General features: G+C 38.5%; 2 protein-coding genes across 6 annotated transcripts in view; one reads left to right on the top strand and one right to left on the bottom strand.

The window, feature by feature from the left end:
* KIF2A (kinesin family member 2A) overlaps window positions 1–2,930 on the top strand; it is a 76,822-nt gene extending 73,892 nt beyond the window's left edge. For all 4 annotated transcript variants that reach the window (XM_059417940.1, XM_059417941.1, XM_059417942.1 and 1 more), the window contains one exon: window positions 1,223–2,930. In XM_059417940.1, coding sequence (XP_059273923.1) covers window positions 1,223–1,308 — 86 coding nt within the window. In that variant the 3' untranslated portion in view covers window positions 1,309–2,930. The remainder of the gene's footprint in view (window positions 1–1,222) is intronic.
* Window positions 2,931–4,351: 1,421 nt separating this feature from the next.
* Window positions 4,352–14,824, bottom strand: DIMT1 (DIM1 rRNA methyltransferase and ribosome maturation factor). 2 transcript variants are annotated; one of them, XM_059417944.1, is made up of 12 exons: window positions 14,565–14,824; window positions 14,164–14,237; window positions 12,930–13,016; window positions 11,489–11,550; window positions 11,084–11,177; window positions 10,949–10,998; window positions 9,771–9,894; window positions 9,550–9,642; window positions 8,678–8,742; window positions 7,764–7,827; window positions 6,414–6,520; window positions 4,352–4,918 (listed from the first exon to the last, which is right to left on the bottom strand). In XM_059417944.1, exons 1-12 carry the CDS (start codon window positions 14,641–14,643, stop codon window positions 4,876–4,878), a joined length of 942 nt encoding a protein of 313 aa, XP_059273927.1. In that variant the 5' UTR covers window positions 14,644–14,824; the 3' UTR covers window positions 4,352–4,875. The 2 variants fall into 2 exon arrangements, with proteins under 2 accessions (XP_059273927.1, XP_059273928.1); XM_059417945.1 differs by lacking the exon at window positions 14,164–14,237 and having other exon boundaries at window positions 14,565–14,654.
* Between the last annotated feature and the right edge of the window lie 3,657 nt (window positions 14,825–18,481).

Genomic DNA, 18,481 nt, shown 5'->3' on the forward strand with positions numbered 1-18,481 from the left:
GTCCTGGGATCGAGCCCCGGATCGGGCTCTCTGCTCCGCGGGGAGCCTGCTTCCTCCTCTCTCTCTGCCTGCCTCTCTGCCTACTTGTGCTCTCTGTCAAATAAATAAATAAAATCTTTAAAAAAAAAAAAAAAAAAGGCATTGGGAATAGAAATTTCTTAATATCGAGGGAAGAAATATCTACTTTATAGTTTAGTAAGATTTGGAGGCACCTGGCTGGCTTGGTTGGTAGAGCATGTGACTTTTTTTTTTTTTTTCCAGATTTTATTTATTTATTTGACAAACAGAGATCACAAGTAGGCAGAAAGGCAGCCAGGGGGTGGGGGGAAGCAGGCTCCCTGCTGAGCAGAGAGCCAGATGTGGGGACCCTGGGATCATGACCTGAGCCGAAGGCAGAGGCTTTAACCCACTGAGCCACCCAGGCACCCCGACTCTTGATATCAGGGACTCAATGTTTTTTTGACAGGACCATACACATTTAACACACGTATATAGCCTGTCTGCACTCCAAAAGGAATTGAAATAAGCCAAAATTCAACACTGTAGTGTGCCAAACAGAACAGAAACCTGTTGAAGATAAAGAAGAAAGTTATATTCGGGCTCCTGGGTCGCTCAGTTGGTTAAGTGTCTGCCGTCAGCTCAGGTCATGATCCCAGGGTCCTGGGATGAGTTCCACAACAGGCTTCCTGCCCAGCAGGGAGTCTTCTCCTCCCTTTGCTTCTTGCTCCCTCAGCCATTCTCCCTACTTGTGCTCTCTTACTCATGAGTGCTCTCTCTCTAAAATAGATAAATAAAATCTTTTTTTAAAAAGGTTATTTTCGGGGCGCCTGGGTGGCTCAGTGGGTTAAGCTGCTGCCTTCGGCTCGGGTCATGATCTCAGAGTCCTGGGATCGAGTCCCGCATCAGGCTCTCTGCTCAGAGCCTGCTTCCCTCTCTCTCTCTCTCTGCCTGCCTCTCCATCTACTTGTGATTTCTCTCTGTCAAATAAATAAATAAAATCTTTAAAAAAAAAAAAAAGGTTATTTTCATGAATCTTTAAATAATGGAACTTTTGCTATAGTTGAGTTTTTATTTAATTCTGAGTTTTGGACAACAGAGAACAAAAGGAAAAATCCTGCATTAATGTTATGAAGTAAGGCTGCCGACTTGATAGGACCCATGAAGTTGTATACTGTATTGCATGCAACGCAGTACTTATTCTCGTTCTTTTCTTTTTTCCAAGATAAAGTGAAATCTTTTCGTGCAGCTCTACAAGAAGAAGAACAGGCCAGCAAGCAAATCAACCCGAAGAGACCCCGTGCCCTTTAAATCAGCATTTGCTGCTAAAGGATCCCCAGAACCCACACTGCTGTAACATACAATGGTTCAGCTGTAAGGGCCATTTGAAAGTTTGAAATTTTAAGTGTCTGTGGAAAATGTCTTGTCCCTTCACCTGAATGACATTTCAATTTTGTGAAACACTCCTTTGTCTACAAAATGCTTCTAGTCCAGGAGGCACAACCAACATTTGGGAATAGTGAAGCATTTTGTTTCATTTACCCAAACAGTGATTTACTTTTGGAGATCCTTGCCAATTTCATTTTCTGTATGAAGTAAGGTTGTGGACTTGATACAGAGGTGAATAGTAGGGGGAAGCCACAGCATTTCCTTTTAACTTGGTTCAATTTTCGTAGCAAGACTGAGCAGTTTTAAATCCTTTGCGTGCATGCATACCTCATCAGTGATTGTACATACCTTGCCCCCTCCTAGAGGCAGCTGTGCTCACCTCTTTCTGCTTTGTGCCTTGACTAAGGCTTTTGACCCTAAATTTCTGAAGCACAGCCAAGATAAATTACATTCCTTAATTGTCATTGTAAATTACCTTTATTGTGTGTACATTTTTACTGTATTTGAGACATTTTTTTGTGTGTGACTAGTTAATTTTGCAGGATGTGCCATATCATTGAATGGAACTAAAGTCTGTGACAGTGGACATAGCTGCTGGACCATTCCATCTTATATGTAAAGAAATCTGGAATTATGATTTTAAAACCATATAATGTGGTTATAATTTTCTTAGCATTTTCTTTGTAAAGAACTAAGATATAAACTAGTTGGTGTATAATAAAAAGTAACAAAATTCTGAAAAGAGTTTTATCTTAGGGTAATACATATATATGCAGTGTGTGTTCCAGTGTGGTATTAACAGGACTAATAGTGCAATTTGATCCTTACCAATACCATTACTTAAGTTAAAAGTGTCCATTAGCACCCCAAAATGTACCTTCTAAATGTACTGATAAAGGAAATTGGCTTCTGATGCATGAATATTTACATGTACACTGAAAGTAGTCCATAATAGAACTGTTAGTTTAAGCCAAGTGTAGACAGTACATAACTCCCATGAGAAAGAATTAAGATGAAAGAGAGTTGACTTTGCCTTAAAAGGCAGATCGAACCCAAGCCCATCCATTACCTAATGTGTGACGTTTCATTCTTAACTTGGTGAGAATCACCAAAGTCTCGCCAATAAATTCGATTAGGGTATGCTGCTTTTTAAATGGTGGCACTTATTTTTACAGATTGCTACTCCAAGGAAGAAAACTGGCCACTTTTCATGTATATATTTTGTTAAAAGATTTATATATCTCTCTAGGAGTTCTCCCTTGGTTCCTAGGATAGAGTCCAGGAGTAGATTAATAACAAAAAAATCTCCCACGTATGTCTTGTTTTGATTTACTCAAAGGAACTACTGCTCATTCATTTGAGGCAAAGGGAAGCTATGAATAGAGGGTTACATGAGCCAGATTCCCTACTTCATTGTTCATAGAACCCAGAGGGTAGTTGTGGGAAATCCTAACACCATGGTGAAATGCTCCTCTGTAAACTTGAAATCTAGAACAAATGTAGATTTTCACAATGTGCTTATTAATAAATATCTATGGAATGAGTTTTAGAGATAATTTACTTCAGTACAATCACCTTTGTTTTGGAAGGGACTCAGGTTTTCTTGCAGTTGTAAGATATGTTCTATTTGTGTTTATTTCAAAGAGAAGAGGAAGAATGGAGCGGATACTATTGACCTTGCAGAGGCTGCTTAAAAAGGTAGTTTTTGAGGCTAACCAACCTTCAGAGGGCAATAAAGAGATGTGAACTTGCTCACTTTAAAGCACAACAGATTATTCTTAATTAATTAAATAAGATGGGTACTATCTCTGGAAGATCTCCTTAACGTTCAAATATGCTGCCTTATACTACTACTGGCTTCATTCTAATCAGTAATCAAGGTCTATAGAAGATTAGTGCCAGAAAAGATTTTGGTGGTATAATCCAAACCTTCAGTTTTACAGATAGGGAAAACTGAAGGCCAGAAAAGGGACTAAAACTTAGTAGTTCACAGGGGAAGAGGAAATAGAGGGAAAGCTGAATTAATTCTTAAAATTTTCCTTTAAGGCTAGAGATGGTACAAATAAGTTTTGCAAAGTAAGTAGTTTTGTGATATTAAAAAAAACTCAAGGTATATTTAATATTTATGTAGAAGTGGCTTGATGCAGCTATTTAAAGAATTTTTTGGATCTGGATTAAGCATTCTTACTTTCTCAGATTTCTTGAAAGCTGATATTCCTAATAATAAGTAATTATTTATATCGGAGTGTTTTAGTATATCACTTTGAAGCCAGAAAAAAATCTGTTTAGGTAAACAACTTCCTTTCTAGGTTTACTCAGTGTACCTTTGTTAAAATAATTTGGAAGTAGTCTTTCTATTAAGTTAGGCTTTTAAAAAGTCAGTTATCAATTAAGATATTTTTATTAATTTTCTTATATAAATAAAATAATCAGGTACTATAGTTCTTTATCAAAAGACATTAACAACACTTAGTATTATATTTATAATGATTTAAACATAGTAGCTAATTAAGACTTGTTTAGGGCACCTATTTAAATTGTCAACCAGCCATTTTAAAAACAGCTTAAAACTAAGCATTAGTATATGAAAAAGATGCTGGAACTTTTAGTTTTCCAGAAGTCACATGAATACCAAGAGCTTCTAGATATGAGAAAATGGCTGGTTGTGATGTTTGTTTGTTTTAAGTAAGTTGAAGGGCAGAATTTGAACTTGAAAGCCAGTTTTGATTTATAAAACTCTTTGAAATTTTGTTAAACCTGTGGCTTTCCCCAAGAAAAAACATACTGTCTTATAGTTCATTTTATTCTAGTTCAGCTTCATTATTTCACAGCTGAGGAACCAGGCCCCGAAGTCACATGCCTGGGACCACCGCATGGTGGCGGTAGCGGACTCACATTTACCCAGAACCTGATGGAGCCTATGAATGCTACAGGACAGCTTGAAGGCATAGGCAGTAAGTGAAAGAAGCTGCATAAGATAAAGAAGGAATGAGAGAAGCAAAATAAGAAACAGTTGTTTTATTATGCAGATTAATAAAAAGAAATACTATGGGAAATATGTGACTGAGTTAAGCATATTTTAGGGTTTTTTTTATTATTTGAGGGACAAAGACCAAGAGAGGTCCTCATAGTAATATATAACATAGAAAATAGAACAGTAATATCTTTATACACTAATCTGTTAGAAATGGTAAGTTTTAAGTGTAAAGTTGTGCGTGCCTGCGGCTCTTGAAATTATCATGCAAAGATTGGACCCTGCCCTACTTTAGATACTAAAAACACCACAACCAAAAAAAACTTGGGTACTTAGAATTGACTGCCACTACCACAAAAATTCAGAGTAATAAATGGCGACAGTAGTAAGAAGTCAAAAATAGTCAACCACATATGTTCCAGTGAAGAAAGGCATGATTCATATTTTCAAATCGTTAAAAATATGTAATTCCAGTTGATTTTTCTTGAGTTTGGAAAATTCTGTTTTCCAGATTCCTAAGAAAAATGTATACCTTCTGCATTGAATCCATGTAGCAATCTGGAAAAAAAAACAAAATGAAATGGTATTGAAAAAGTAATTTATTGCATATAACAATACACAGTTCCTATACCACGAATTCTAAAACAAACACATCAGCAAACCTCTGAAGCCCACCTCTTCCTAACACTAGCCATTACAGAAACTTTTCTCTTCAATTAAATCTGCAAGGTATATATTAGTTAAAATCACATCATTCTTTGGCCTATTTTGTCACAGCTTATGTGTCTTTAAGTTATGGTAACGCTGACCAAATTATCTTAGATCTCCACTATCCAGACATAAGACCTCAGTGGCCCTTGTTCCATTTCAACATGGTAAGAGAACAAGAGATAATCTTACATGTTCATTTTTCCTCTCTGGGCTCACTTACTGAGGTTCCAGTTAAGTACTTAACACATTGCTTTTCTCTTGATACCTTTGTACTTACCGGATCCCAGTTAGCAAACCGCATATGCTTAATAACCTTGAAGAAATTTAGTGGGAATTAAAATAAGATGAACTATTTCTGTTTAGAACTAAGATGATTTTCAGGATGGCCCATAGGAAGAGTTGAAGGTGGATATTAGAATGTTTGAAAAAGGAAGATCGGTACTTAAGAGTAATGTTCAACTCCTAGGATTAACCTCTGATGAAGACTCAGTAGTACTACCTGCCAACATAAAATATAAACCCCATCTGTCTCATATGAAACTATGCTGCCAGCTTAGAAAAGTCAAGTCAGTTACTTTTATTAAAACAATCTACCCTCATTTTTAATTCAGCTCCTAGAACATAGCATAGACATTCTAAACATGAATTGGCTAAACAGGCAAAAACTGTTAAGTGATGATTTATTAGGAAATCGAAGTGTTAATGCTTAAAAACAGTGAGCATAGGTAACTGAAGGCTTAATCTGCTTTCATAAGACTAACTTAATTCAAGGAAAATACATTTTGGTCTGGACTACCCATTAATTATGACACCCTTCTTTTATTTTAGGTATGTAGAACTTGCCTCAGTCTACAAAACAAGTAACTATATTACTAAACCAGTTAGAACTGAAAACCAGGTATGATTATAATTGACATTATTTCATGTGTAGGATCTGTTTAACAATAGCTCTTCCCAGTACAGAAAAAAAAATGAGATCCAATTACATGCATTATGCTTCTTCTACCTTAACAAGCTACTTTGAAGACACACACTATTAAGACTAACTATGAATGGGAGTTTGGGGAGGAGGCTGAAGGGGAGGAGCACATATACCACAACACACATTGACACAGAGGCTATCTCCAGGCTTGGACTGTTCTTTATTACTGTTCTTAAATGTTCATTCTGCTGCAGCTAACTAGCCTCCATCTTCTACACCAAATACTATTCCATGCCATGGAAGTGCTATGCAATAACTCCAGGTAGCACCTTATACCGCTTAAAAGCCTTTAAATCTCTAATCTGAAGGTGTCACAATAAAGAAATGTAAACACTTAGGAGAAAAGGAAAATGTTATTACCTGATAAAGTCATCTATGTCCATGGAACGGGCCCGCTTGTCACTAAAACCTGTGCTGGTTAGGATTTGCTGTATTTTATCTGCTATGCTGAAATCTTCTGGTATTATCTATCAATATAAGATTCAGAATAAATGAACAACATATCTTTAATGAAGTCATGTTGGCTCTCTTTTTTTTTTTTTTTCTAGTTCAGTAACTGATAAAATAGTCACCTTTATTTGCTCACGATAGTTTGAATAGCCTATTTGTGCAGATTAGAATTGGACCTCTGATTATTAAGTAGTTAATTTTCAGCATATACCAAATACTCAGAAAACTCAGAGTTAAACGTGTATACTGCCCTTTTTCTTAAAAATTCTGAAATAGTTAAGTTTCCGGAGTTAAGGTACTTCATATCAAAAAATAATTAAAGCTGTAAACTGAATTTTACAGCAGCTGTTACTCCTTTAAGAATATCTCACATTTTCTTGGCACAAATTTAATTTTATCAGGCCGTTTTTCTCAAAGAGATGATCTCCGACCCCGGGGAATATTAAATATTTTATACCTCACATCTTTCCTCCAAAAATTTTTCTTAACCCAGTTTAATATTTTCCTACCTAGGCAGATGTTTAATGATTTTGTCCATAAAAGAGAAAATGAAGATAGCAATATGATATATTAAACCATACAAAATCTGAGTCAAAAAATGGATATTTGCTCTTATCTTTCTGCTCTGTTTATTGTGAAAGAACTAAAAAGTTATCAAACACCAGAGTTATATTTATGGCTATGTGCATGTGTGCTGACACACATAGAAAATTGGTTGAAAAAATGTTGCACAGATAGTAAAGAGGCATGAGGCTTACAACAGTAAATCTGCTATTCAGCCTATATTTAATTCAAATTATTTCAATTTCTGGATATTAAAAAAAGTTACCCAGAAAATGCAGACTTTAAATTGAATTGCTTCATGAGCAACAAACAAGGAATGGTCACAATTCAGAGCACAGCAAATTGTACAGACTTTGAGCTAAGGGGAGGAGCTAAATACCTAAACTTCGGGAAAATTACACATACCTAAAGCTTTGGGAAAATTATGACTCAACTGAATGGCTTTTTATGTCTAAAAACAACTAGTTAAAGAAGCTCAGGTGGAGTAATCAAGACCACTCATCTATTCCAGAAACACAGCAGTATTAACCTATCCGAGTTCAAGATAAGGTTGTGCTAGTTAATAGATTACTTTTAAGAATCCTATGGAATGTACCAAATTAAGAATCAAGTGAGGATAGATGAAAAAGAATAGGAAGTAGAGGGACATTTTAGAACAATTCAGAACCAGAGACCACAGAAATATTTCTTGCTTACAATATTATGGACTGAGCAGTGAATTCTGTAGTTTCTTTCCAGTAGCTGTTGCACTGCACTTGACCTATAACATAAAGAAGCGATACTGCTATTATTTTTCCAAAATTAGAGATTATACTTTCCTTTCAGTTTATGGTGAAGTTAAATGTATGTTCCAGGTAGTAAAATTAAGGGACTAAAAGGTGTTGAATATTTAAACCTAAGAAACAACTGCAAACTAGTTATATTTAAAAAGTAAAGTTCTAGTAAAAATCTCTGAAATTTTTTTTTTTTTAAGATTACATTTATTTATTTGACAGAGATCACAAGTAGGCAGAGAGGCAGACAGAGAGAGAGAGAGAGAGGAGGAAGCAGGCTCCCCACCGAGCAGAGAGCCCGATGTGGGGCTTGATCCCAGGACCCTGAGGCAGAGGCTTAACCCACTGAGCCACCCAGGCGCCCCAAAAATCTCTGAAATTCTTAAAGGAGTTCTAGACACTCCACAAAAACATCACCTTAAAAAGAAAAAATGCACAGTAACAGCTTTCAGAACCTCTCTTTTGCCCTTGGGCTTCAAACTGATACTTAAAAATGTTTCCAAGTTAATAAAATTGCATGAATTTTTCAGAAGTGTGGTAAGGGCCCACCATCACTCTGTTTTTCCAAGGAAATATGAAACAGATGTGTGGTAAGTTTTGGGAGTTTTTATTTTCCTCTTTTGCCAAAAAACCTGATCTAATTCCAAATTTAGGGACTTTCTTGGTTAAATTTTCTTGCCCCTCAAAGTACAAGTTGGTGAAAAAGGAAAAGTTTGTCTGGATAAGGGTTATCCTTATGCTTTAGGGTATCTGTTCAGGATAAGGACCAAATGCTATCATTTAGCACAGTACTATAGCACTGGTCCTTCATCTATCATAAATGAGTACAATACTCACTTAAATGCAGCAGAAAGTGTCTTGTTTTTCCTAACAAAGGTGATCCTTACTAGGCCATCCCATTCCTGAAACAGAAGATGAATTATTTCTTAAAATATCAAACCTTGCCTGTGTCTGCTAGGTATTATATTGTCTTTTAATATATAAAGCTGAAAGAACCTTCTGGAGTGATGAAAGTGTTCTGTTCTTGATCTGGTTGACCCATGCAAAGATATGTACTTGATTTTTGGCACTTTTGTCTACCTCACTGAAAATTTTATCCTCAATTTTAAAAGTTAGGGGAAAAAATGTTCCACACCTGAACAAAGTATGTGACATTTATTTAAATCAAAGTACATTTTCAAAAAATTCAAAACAGACATGATTTAGAATATAGCTTGTGCAACATACCTGGACCCACCCTATAGGAGTAATTAACAAACCACTCCATTACCAGGAGTTACTGCACACAACTAATCATGTGCAGTATGGTTTTACATGAAGTGATGCAACTTACTTTTTAAATTGCAGAAACATAAATTATGATTGAAAATTGTTATTCATAATATTGCCCTAACAACAACTATTTTCATTTTAACTTGTTTTCTGAGTCTACTCAAATAGATACATGTTTTCTATAGCTGTACTTGTTAGCAAAATGCAAAGCCACTCTAAGTTGTACTTTCTGCAAACATTTTCTATGCTTTTTTGTGCTCTTCACAACAATCTTACATCCAATTATTCCATCTACTCCCAACCTAGGGATGTCATAATTGGCATTTTCCTGTTTCGACATTTAGATTAATTCAGTATTTTCCTGCTACTAGAGACACACGTCTTCCAGCTTGGTCTTTTTACCTCCTTTACTAAATGACCTAGTACTTTAACCTCACCTGAAAATTGATAGGTGGTGGTGGATTCTTAGGTTCTATTCTTATGACACTGGATTCTACCTTGGGAGGTGGCCGGAAGTTATTCTTTCCAACCTGTTAATCAGAAAATGAATTAATCAGAAAAAAGAATTTTAAAATAATCAAAATGCTTTCCTCACAGAAGGCACATTTAGATGCTCACAGATGAGGTAAGCCACATTATTTTACTAACAGTCACTTACTTTCATCAGATGGTCCACTCGTGCTAACAGCTGTGTATTGATTGAGAGTCTGCAGTATAATTTATCTCCAGGCTTTGCAACTAGTCGGAGAGCAAATTCTCTTTGAAACATAAGTATAGCACATCTGACAATATAGTAGGAAGGAATAAGGAAAATGGTGACTTAACTATAAAGGTATTTCAACATCAGTTTTCTTAGGTAGGAAATAGAGCAAAGCTATCTGGTTAATGAGAAGTCGTTTAGCTGATTAGAAGGCAGAAAACTTTCAGCTTTAGATTTATTACCATAAAATGAGCCAGTTGGCGTTTCATTTTATAATGGCTGCACCACTAATTTACACATATAAACCCTCCATGTTTAGATGAGAAAGTATTTCCGATAAGCACTAGTTCATTAACCCTTGGAGGAAAAATAAAACCTCAAACCAAATTGGCTTGGCAGCCCAATGCTATTTATGAGGAAGGAAACACCCTTATGGAAGAGCTGAGGAGAGGCAGGTTGTGACACTGGTGTCCTGATTTCCGAGGCTAAGGAGCATGGATGTCAGAAAGCAATGTAGAGGCTTTTTGGAGGCTCCTGCATAGGAGAAGAGCATCTTCAAAGCTGGGTTTTGAGTTTGAAACTTTTTTTACAATGAGCCATACTAAGAAAATATTTAACACTGCAACCTATGCCACAAATATGTGTACATATATGTGTTGATGTAACTCGAGCAAAAGTTTCATAAAACTGTAAGTACCTGGCCACATGCAATAAATATCTTCTGATATACTCTATTCCATGTCATTAAAAAAAAAAGATGGTCATGACTCAAATTTATAAGCAGTGAGAGATTTCTGAATTGCAGTTTGAAAACCCCTGTTATATAATGTGCTAGTGGCTAGTCAGGAGGCCACTGCAGCTGTTGAGAGTCAGGGTAATAAGGAGTCTAACCCAGACTAATGGCAAGAGTATGAGAAAACACGGAAAGGCCAGTTGGTCTCAGAGGCAGTCCTTACACTGCACATCCCCACCGGAACTGTCAACTGAATTAAAAAAGATAGAAAGACCTCCACAGAAATAGATATTTTCTACAAAACATTCCCCAAAAGTTTTTTAATTGAATTAACTTCTATCTTTGGCTCTCTGTGTTTATGGCCTAAGATTTGGCAGTAATTTTTTGATCTTTTGTCACAAACCTGAAAAAAGGTCGGTGTAGCAACAGCTTGAAGACAAAAGGGGAAGAGATCTGTAAGAGAATTAACTAGTTATTCCTGGGGAAGACACACCATAGAAACATTCTGTATAATGTTCCCAACAATATGGAAACATACCTGATATGGCAAATTTGCCACACAAGCATCAAAGAATGGCAAATCTGTTTTCAACACATCACCTACCAGTACTTGAAGTTTGCTCGCCAGAGGCCTAATGAAAAGAAAAATAGCAATTAAAAAACAGTACTGTTTCATGAGATTGAAATGCACTTTATTTATTTTTTTTTAAAGATTTTATTTATTTATTTGTCAGAGAGATAGCGAGTGAGAGCAAGCACAGGCAGAGTGGCAGGCAGAGCCAGAGGGAGAAGCAGGCTCCCTGCGGAGCAAGGAGCCCAATGTGGGACTCGATTCCATGATGCTGGGATGATGACCCGAGCTGAAGGCAGCTGCTTAACCAACTGAGCCACCCAGGCGTCCCTTGAAATGCACTTTAATTCTGTCATGCATACTCATACTCACGTGCCCTGAACTCTTTTGTGAAGTTCCGCTACTAGCCTTGGGTCAAGTTCACAGGCAACGACCTACATTTAAAAAAAAAAAAGTATTTGGAGTATGAATCTTGTTATCTCAATCCTAACTCTTACATGATTAACATGAATCAAACTTTTTTCCACAATACTACCTTCAATTTTCCTTCAATTCTCTGCCATTTCAAACAACAAAGAACAGCGTTCAGAAAAGCAGACTGTGCTCTTGGCCCCTGTTCAATGGCTCCCACTTTTACTGGGCAGTTCCTCCTTGTGCTCCTTGAGGCCTTTGATGGTAAGTGTTTCCTGCTGTTGCTAGCCCATGGGTATTCCAGTAATGCTGACTGGTTCCCTTAACCCCATTCCTACATTTTGGATCCATTTAATTGGAAACTGGGTTTCCGTGACACACAGAAGCTACCAGCAGCAGCCAGGTGGCATCCTAATCTCATGATACAGTTCTTCAGATCTCCTCCTCTACGTTCTAATACTCCAGCCTCCTTACTTGTTTCCCTGAGCCTAGAGGTGGTAGTTCCTCTTTGTAATTATTATTTTTTGGTTACTTCAGTGTTCCCATTTTCTTTGTATTTTTTAAAAATTGTAATTTATTTATTTATTTGACAGAGAGAGAGAGAGAGATCACAGGCAGGCAGAGAGGCAGGCGGGGAGTGGGGGGGGGGGGGGCAGGGAGCAGGCTCCCCGCGGAGCAGAAAGCCCTGTGTGGGGCTCGATCCCAGGACCTTGAGATCATGACCTGAGCCAAAGGCAGAGGTTTAACCCACTGAGCCACCCAGGTGCCCCAGTGTGTTCCCATTTTCTTTCAGTCATCTAACAACCATGTCAACAACTCCCTATATTAAATACCCTGTATTGAAAAACCGAATGTGTTTTATTTTGCTGATTAATACATCCCATATTCTCTTTATTCTAATCCAATTTTTGAAATCAAGATATAATTATATATACATTATAACATTAATTTCAGGTGTATAACAATATGTTTATATATGTTTATAACATATATAAACATATATATATATGTTTATATACTTCAAAATATGCATATATTGTGTAAAAGTCTAGTTGGCATCCATTGCCACACATAGTTATATATAAAAAATTTTTTGTCTTGTGATGAGAACTTTTAAGATCTACTCTCTTAGCAGCTTTAAAATATACATACAATATATATTGCTAACTATAGCGACCATGCTGTAAATTCCATTCCTAGGACTTAGATTATAGCTGGAAGTTTATAGGTTTTACCACTTTTATCCATTTTGCCTGTATTTGTTAAGATAAAGCCATGAGCAAAGTATCAAGGGTTGCTGTTAAAGTAACAGCGATTAATTAAAATAGATTTCTGTTTGTAAACCAGGTGAGCCTACTCACATATACATTTCTGATACCGAAACAAATAATTCCCTTTTTACCTTTTTTGCCTTTTCCAGCAACTTTACAGTCATATTGCCAGTTCCAGGTCCAACTTCCAGCACCACATCAGTTGGTCTTAAGGCAGCCTGCAAGGAAGCACAGCTACTTTAGCTTTACGGGCACATCCGAACACATCATTTACTTTACACCTGAGTGTCTGCTCAAAAGCACGTGGTTAAGAGATTATTCTGACTCCAATTCCATGAGATTCCTTCAGATCTATGTGCTTGACAAAATTTTCTCATTAACATTAGGTAAAAGTGGAAATCTGTCACCTCTCCTAAGCTCTGGCAATGGTTAGGAGTCAGAAAATTTTAGGACTCTGAAAAGCAGGTACTTTTTGGGAACGGCTTTCTGTTTTCTACCTCCAACAGCATCTTTTAGCCAACTCTCATTATCAGTAAGTTCAAACAAGAAAGGACTGTATATAACGACCTTGCCTGAGAATCACAGCATGTTGCACTGGGATTTCTCAATTTTCAACCCATGTATGGTTTCAGGGATAGAAATATCTAGAAATTGTACACAGCCCCAGATGTTTGTATGCACAAAGCTGCAGTGTGCTGGGTACATAGCTTTCATCAGCTGCTCAAAGGAAATCCATGAGCCAAAAAGGTTAAAAAAAATTAGGCCCTCATTTGGCAAACAACACTAGGTCAAGATGAGAGCCTCTAAATATGTAATGTTCTCTCTAGAGCTCCAGGATGCCTCCTCTGTAACTATGAAAGTAATCTGTATCACATATATTTTATGTTCCAGCACTCTGATCATCCAGAACAGTAAAAGAACATTCACATTACCCACACAAGAAGAATACTCCAAAGGGTTTATATGAGGCACTGGATTGTAACATTTAAGTTTCTCTGCAGAAAATACTTAAGCTGTCATTATGATATCTTTTTAGGCTCTGGAGTAAATAAAAACTAACAGTGATAGATAGGGTCTAGAAAAAGTGATTAGAAATAGAATAACAATAATCTGGAATTGAACAAGTACAAATACCCAGCTATGAAGTAAGTAAGCTACAGAAAGAATTTCGAGCCAGGAGACACCCAGACCACAGAATAAAGCAAATCATGCCAAAGTCAGCCTATGAATCCCAAACAATTCTTCAATTCATTCTACAATGAATATATTTATAACCTATTTTGTGACACACATCCTCCGAGCGTGGAAGTATTCCTAAGAATAAAATAACTCAGCAACTCTCTCCTTTTCCTCTTCCACACCAACCTTATCGATAATGCTGTTAACAATGAGAGGGTTTTTCAAAATATGCTGTCCAATCCCCGTGTTGAACATGAGTCCTGGAAGAAAATACGAAAGAGCCTTAACTTCCCAAGGAAAAGCAGACATCAGACCGTCCCAAAGGAGAAACCAGGGTGGCTGGAGGAACTTTTCTGCGCCAACGAGAGCCATCATCGAACGACACGCTCGGAGACGGGGTGACCCAGTGCTTTAAGTCCACCCCTTCTGCAGGAAAGGAAGGCAGATGCGGCCCAAGGCTCGCCGGCGATCCACGAGCGCCGCCTCCACCGGCCTTACAGTCCTGGGCCCAGATCTGTGTCCGTGTCCCCGACTGGGTCCTGCGGGATGATCACACCTGAACACAGCCCCTTCCCAGCTGTCCCCACCTCCGGCGCTCTTCAGCTCCCGGCTCTGTTTGAGCCGCTCGCGCCGGCGACCACTCGTCCCGGACTTGATCTTCGGCATCGCGGCGGGCGCAGACCCACAGGCCTCGGAGATCAGCGTAGACCAAAGTCGGCTACCAAGCACCAACACGTGGGAACTCCCACCCCAGCACTGTCAGCACCACACTCCGTCACGTGGGGGAGGGGCGAGGGCCCAGCCCCAGTTCGCCGGGCGCTCCGCCCCCAGGAAGGGGACAGACGTTGGAGCCCCGTGGCCGCCGGGAATTGTAGTCATGAGGAGCAGCCTTAAACTGAATAGACTACACACCCCAGAAGACACCGCGCCGCCTATCCTGGCTGTTTGGATTGGCTGGTTTAGAAGCAGAGCGGGCTACTCTTTCCTGTCATCGCGGAGTGGGTCCGGTAATTTTTGGAGTTGTCCTCTCAAAGATGTGGAGGCGATTTAAATGATATAATGCCGTTAGAAGCGTGGATGTCTCCTCAAGCCAGGTGCTAAGACCGGTGGAATCCAGAGAAGATTTCTTTCTGTCCTGTGCCTCGCTCCTGTTTTCCAGCAAACTCTGGGGGGAAACCAGGCTCTTGGGATAAGGGGCTTGCTCCTTTGGGCGAATGAGTTCGCTGCTTGGGTTGTGGAGAGAACCTCCCGGAATGCAACAGATATTTACTTCCATTAGGGCTACTAGCTATTTTGCTTCCTTTTGTGCCATTGATTCATTCCCAAAACGTTTATCGAGCTCCAGCCGCGATTAAACATTACTGGGTGCTGGAGATTCAAAGTTAAATAAGAAACTGCTCTTCCCAGAGTCAATTCTATTGAAAGAGAGAGGCAGTAACGCAGTAAACGTAGTAAAAGTAAAACGAAACGCAGTAAAAGTGAATATAAGTTTTTGTATTGGATGTATCCGATTGTTAGCTCCATGAGTATGAGGTCCACGTCTGTTTTGCCTGCCAATGTCACGATTCTCAGTTTTTAATTTTTCAGTGTGTGCTGTATTTTCTTGAAAAAAGACGCTCCTGTTTGGATTACCAAAACTGCCATTTCCTCGCGCAAATAATATGTGTGCATCCCCAACCCTTGGTCTTTCTTTGCTGTAATTCGAACTCAAAAATCTCATAATATTAGAAGCATCTCTAACTACTTATTTCATTCCATTAATCATTAATTTATTACACAATTCTGGAGAACCTACGTGTTCCAGGTACTGTGTCAAATATTAGGGATAAGCAGATGAACATGACACGACCACCGCTTTTAAGGAACTTTCAAGAGAGGGAAACATGCAAGTTATTATAATAATAACATCCTTAGCTGTTCAGTTACACACCAGGTACTTTGGGTACATTATTTCATTTAATCTTTTCAAACAGTTGTCTGAAATAGGTCTTATCATTATATCCATTTTACAGATGAGGTGGCTGAAGGATAAAAGTGTTTACTATTTGGCTCAAGATCACACAGTAAATGATAGCTGCATCTTGAACCTAGGTCTGTATTCCAAAGATCGTGGGTTTTAAGAAAAAAGTATGATGATGATTAGTGCAGTGGCTAATATTTGAGGAACTTCGGGAACATTTTCAAAATACAATATTTGAGTGGAGTCTTTAAGGGATAAACAAAAATTAGCCAGGGGAAACTTGGGAATTCAGAGGAAACTGTAGTCACAAAGACAAGATATAAAGAGGTTTAAGGGAGAAAAAGAAACTTGGTATAACTCAGGAATAGATAGGAGAGGTAAATAGGGCCTTACTATGAAGGGCCTAAGATGTTATGCCAAGGAGCAATGATGGTCACTGAGGAACCAGAATAACCATTTTGCATTTTCTTTTCCTCTCCAGGCTGTGAGAATTGCCAGAGATCACACAGTAGTGTAGATAGGAAACAGTCATGGGCTTCACTTTAGCTCTTTCTCTCTTAGCTCTAGCACTCTTCTTGAATTTTCTCCAATCTCTCCCATTTTCTATAAAAGATCTTCAGACCTGCTGAATTATTCTCAGGCTTGTTTCCACTACCACCTCCCCAGTTCCCTCTCAGCAGAAGACCTTGCCTTTTACTTCATAAGAGAAGTGCAAGATCACCTCAAGATCATGCTCACCTTCCTGGGTTACTGTTCTACACTCTGAGAAAAGCAAAATGGAACTTGTGTTCTGGTGGGGGACAAAAACACTTTATGGCAGGTGGTGATGAGTGTGCAGGGAAAAGTAAAGCAGAGGAGCTAGAGATCAATGGAAGGGTATGGGGAGGCTATTTTATATAGCATGGTCTGGCAAGGCTGTTATTTCCATGATGGAAATAATTTGATCAGGGGTGCCTGGTGGCTCAGTGGGTTAAGCCGCTGCCTTCAGCTCGAGTCATGATCTCAGGGTCCTGGGATTGAGTCCCGCATCGGGCGCCCTGCTCAGCAGGGAGCCTGCTTCCCTCTCTCTCTCTCTGCCTGCCTCTCTGTCTACTGTGATCTCTCTCTGTCAAATAAATAAATAAAATCCTAAAAAAAAAAAAAAGAAAGAAAGAATCTGATCAGAGACCTGAGGACACGAATCTAGAAGTCTCATACCCTGGAAGTTTCTGCTGTACCTAACTGCAATAAGTGAGGAAAGCATGAAGGTAGGAGACATGGTGAATGGAAGAAGTACAATGGTACAATAGAAGGAAAGAGGGGTGAAATTTTTGTTGGGAGAATTCATATGGACAGGCCAGGGAGAGCTTGAAATTTTGGAGGGGGGAGATAATTTTACTAGCTAGGGGGAAAAAAGGTTTAACATTAAACCTCTGGGTGAATCTGTGTCTTAGGCAGAATCCCTCTTTTCAATAGTTCAGGGTACTACTGCAAAATGTGTCTCCTTTGCTTTTGCTAAAGAGTGAATAGATAACAAGGATGGAAAACCAAATGATAATCAAATGATATTTTCTTAGGAGTAAAAGACCAAGACCCTCCTAGAGGAGACCACATGTTTTAAGGGACAGAAAACTAAATGACTAAGGTGAGTATGTACATTTAGCTTACCTGGAATCTAAACTGATGCGTGTCTATATGTGAATCTTGGACCACCTGTATCAGAAACAGTGCGGCACATGTTACAGCCGAATTGTATCCTCCCAAAATTCATCTGTTAAAAGCCCTAACCTCATATACCTCACAATGTGTCTCTATTTGGAGTTAGGACCTTTAAAGAGATGATTAAGAAGAATGAGATCACTAGGCTGGGCACTAATCCAACAACTAGTATCCTTATAAAAGGAGGACATTTGTATACACAAACAGCAGGGGTGTGTGTGTGCACAGAGAAGACCTTATGGGGATGCAGGGAGGTGGCCATCAACAAGCCAAGGAGAGAGGCCTGAGGAGAAATCAACCATGCTGACACCTTGATCTTCAGTTTCTAGCCTCTAGAACTGTGAGAAAATACATTTCTATTCTTTAAGCCACCCAGTTTGTGGTATTTGATATGGCAGCCTGAGAAAACTAATATAGCACATAATGAAAATACACATGTCTAACTAAGCCCCACCCTGAACATTCTGGATCAGAGTAAGATTCGGTCCTGGAAAATGCATTTTTAACCAACCCTCTAGGAAATTCTGGTGTGTGCTACAGGTAAAGATTTGTTACTTTCTGCACTAAAATAAAGTAGATTGAGGAAATTCTATAGAAATAAAAGAACATGGGGAGGGCTACTGTCATTAGTATGGGAGACTTGTTCTTATAATTGGGGTCCTTTATTATTTTGCCCATATTCACAGATTTTTTTTTCTGTTAGTATCAAGGCAGCATTCAGAAGTGTGATAATGTTGGGTGCTCCGTGGATCCGTAAGGCCTAGAAAATTGTGTGATACTGGGTTATGAGCTGCATTAAAGACAGGAGCATTGGGAGTTTATGCTGGAATCTATTTGAGTTATCTT

Source organism: Mustela nigripes, chromosome 12 (assembly GCF_022355385.1).
Source record: "Mustela nigripes isolate SB6536 chromosome 12, MUSNIG.SB6536, whole genome shotgun sequence".
Classification (NCBI taxonomy): domain Eukaryota; kingdom Metazoa; phylum Chordata; class Mammalia; order Carnivora; family Mustelidae; genus Mustela; species Mustela nigripes.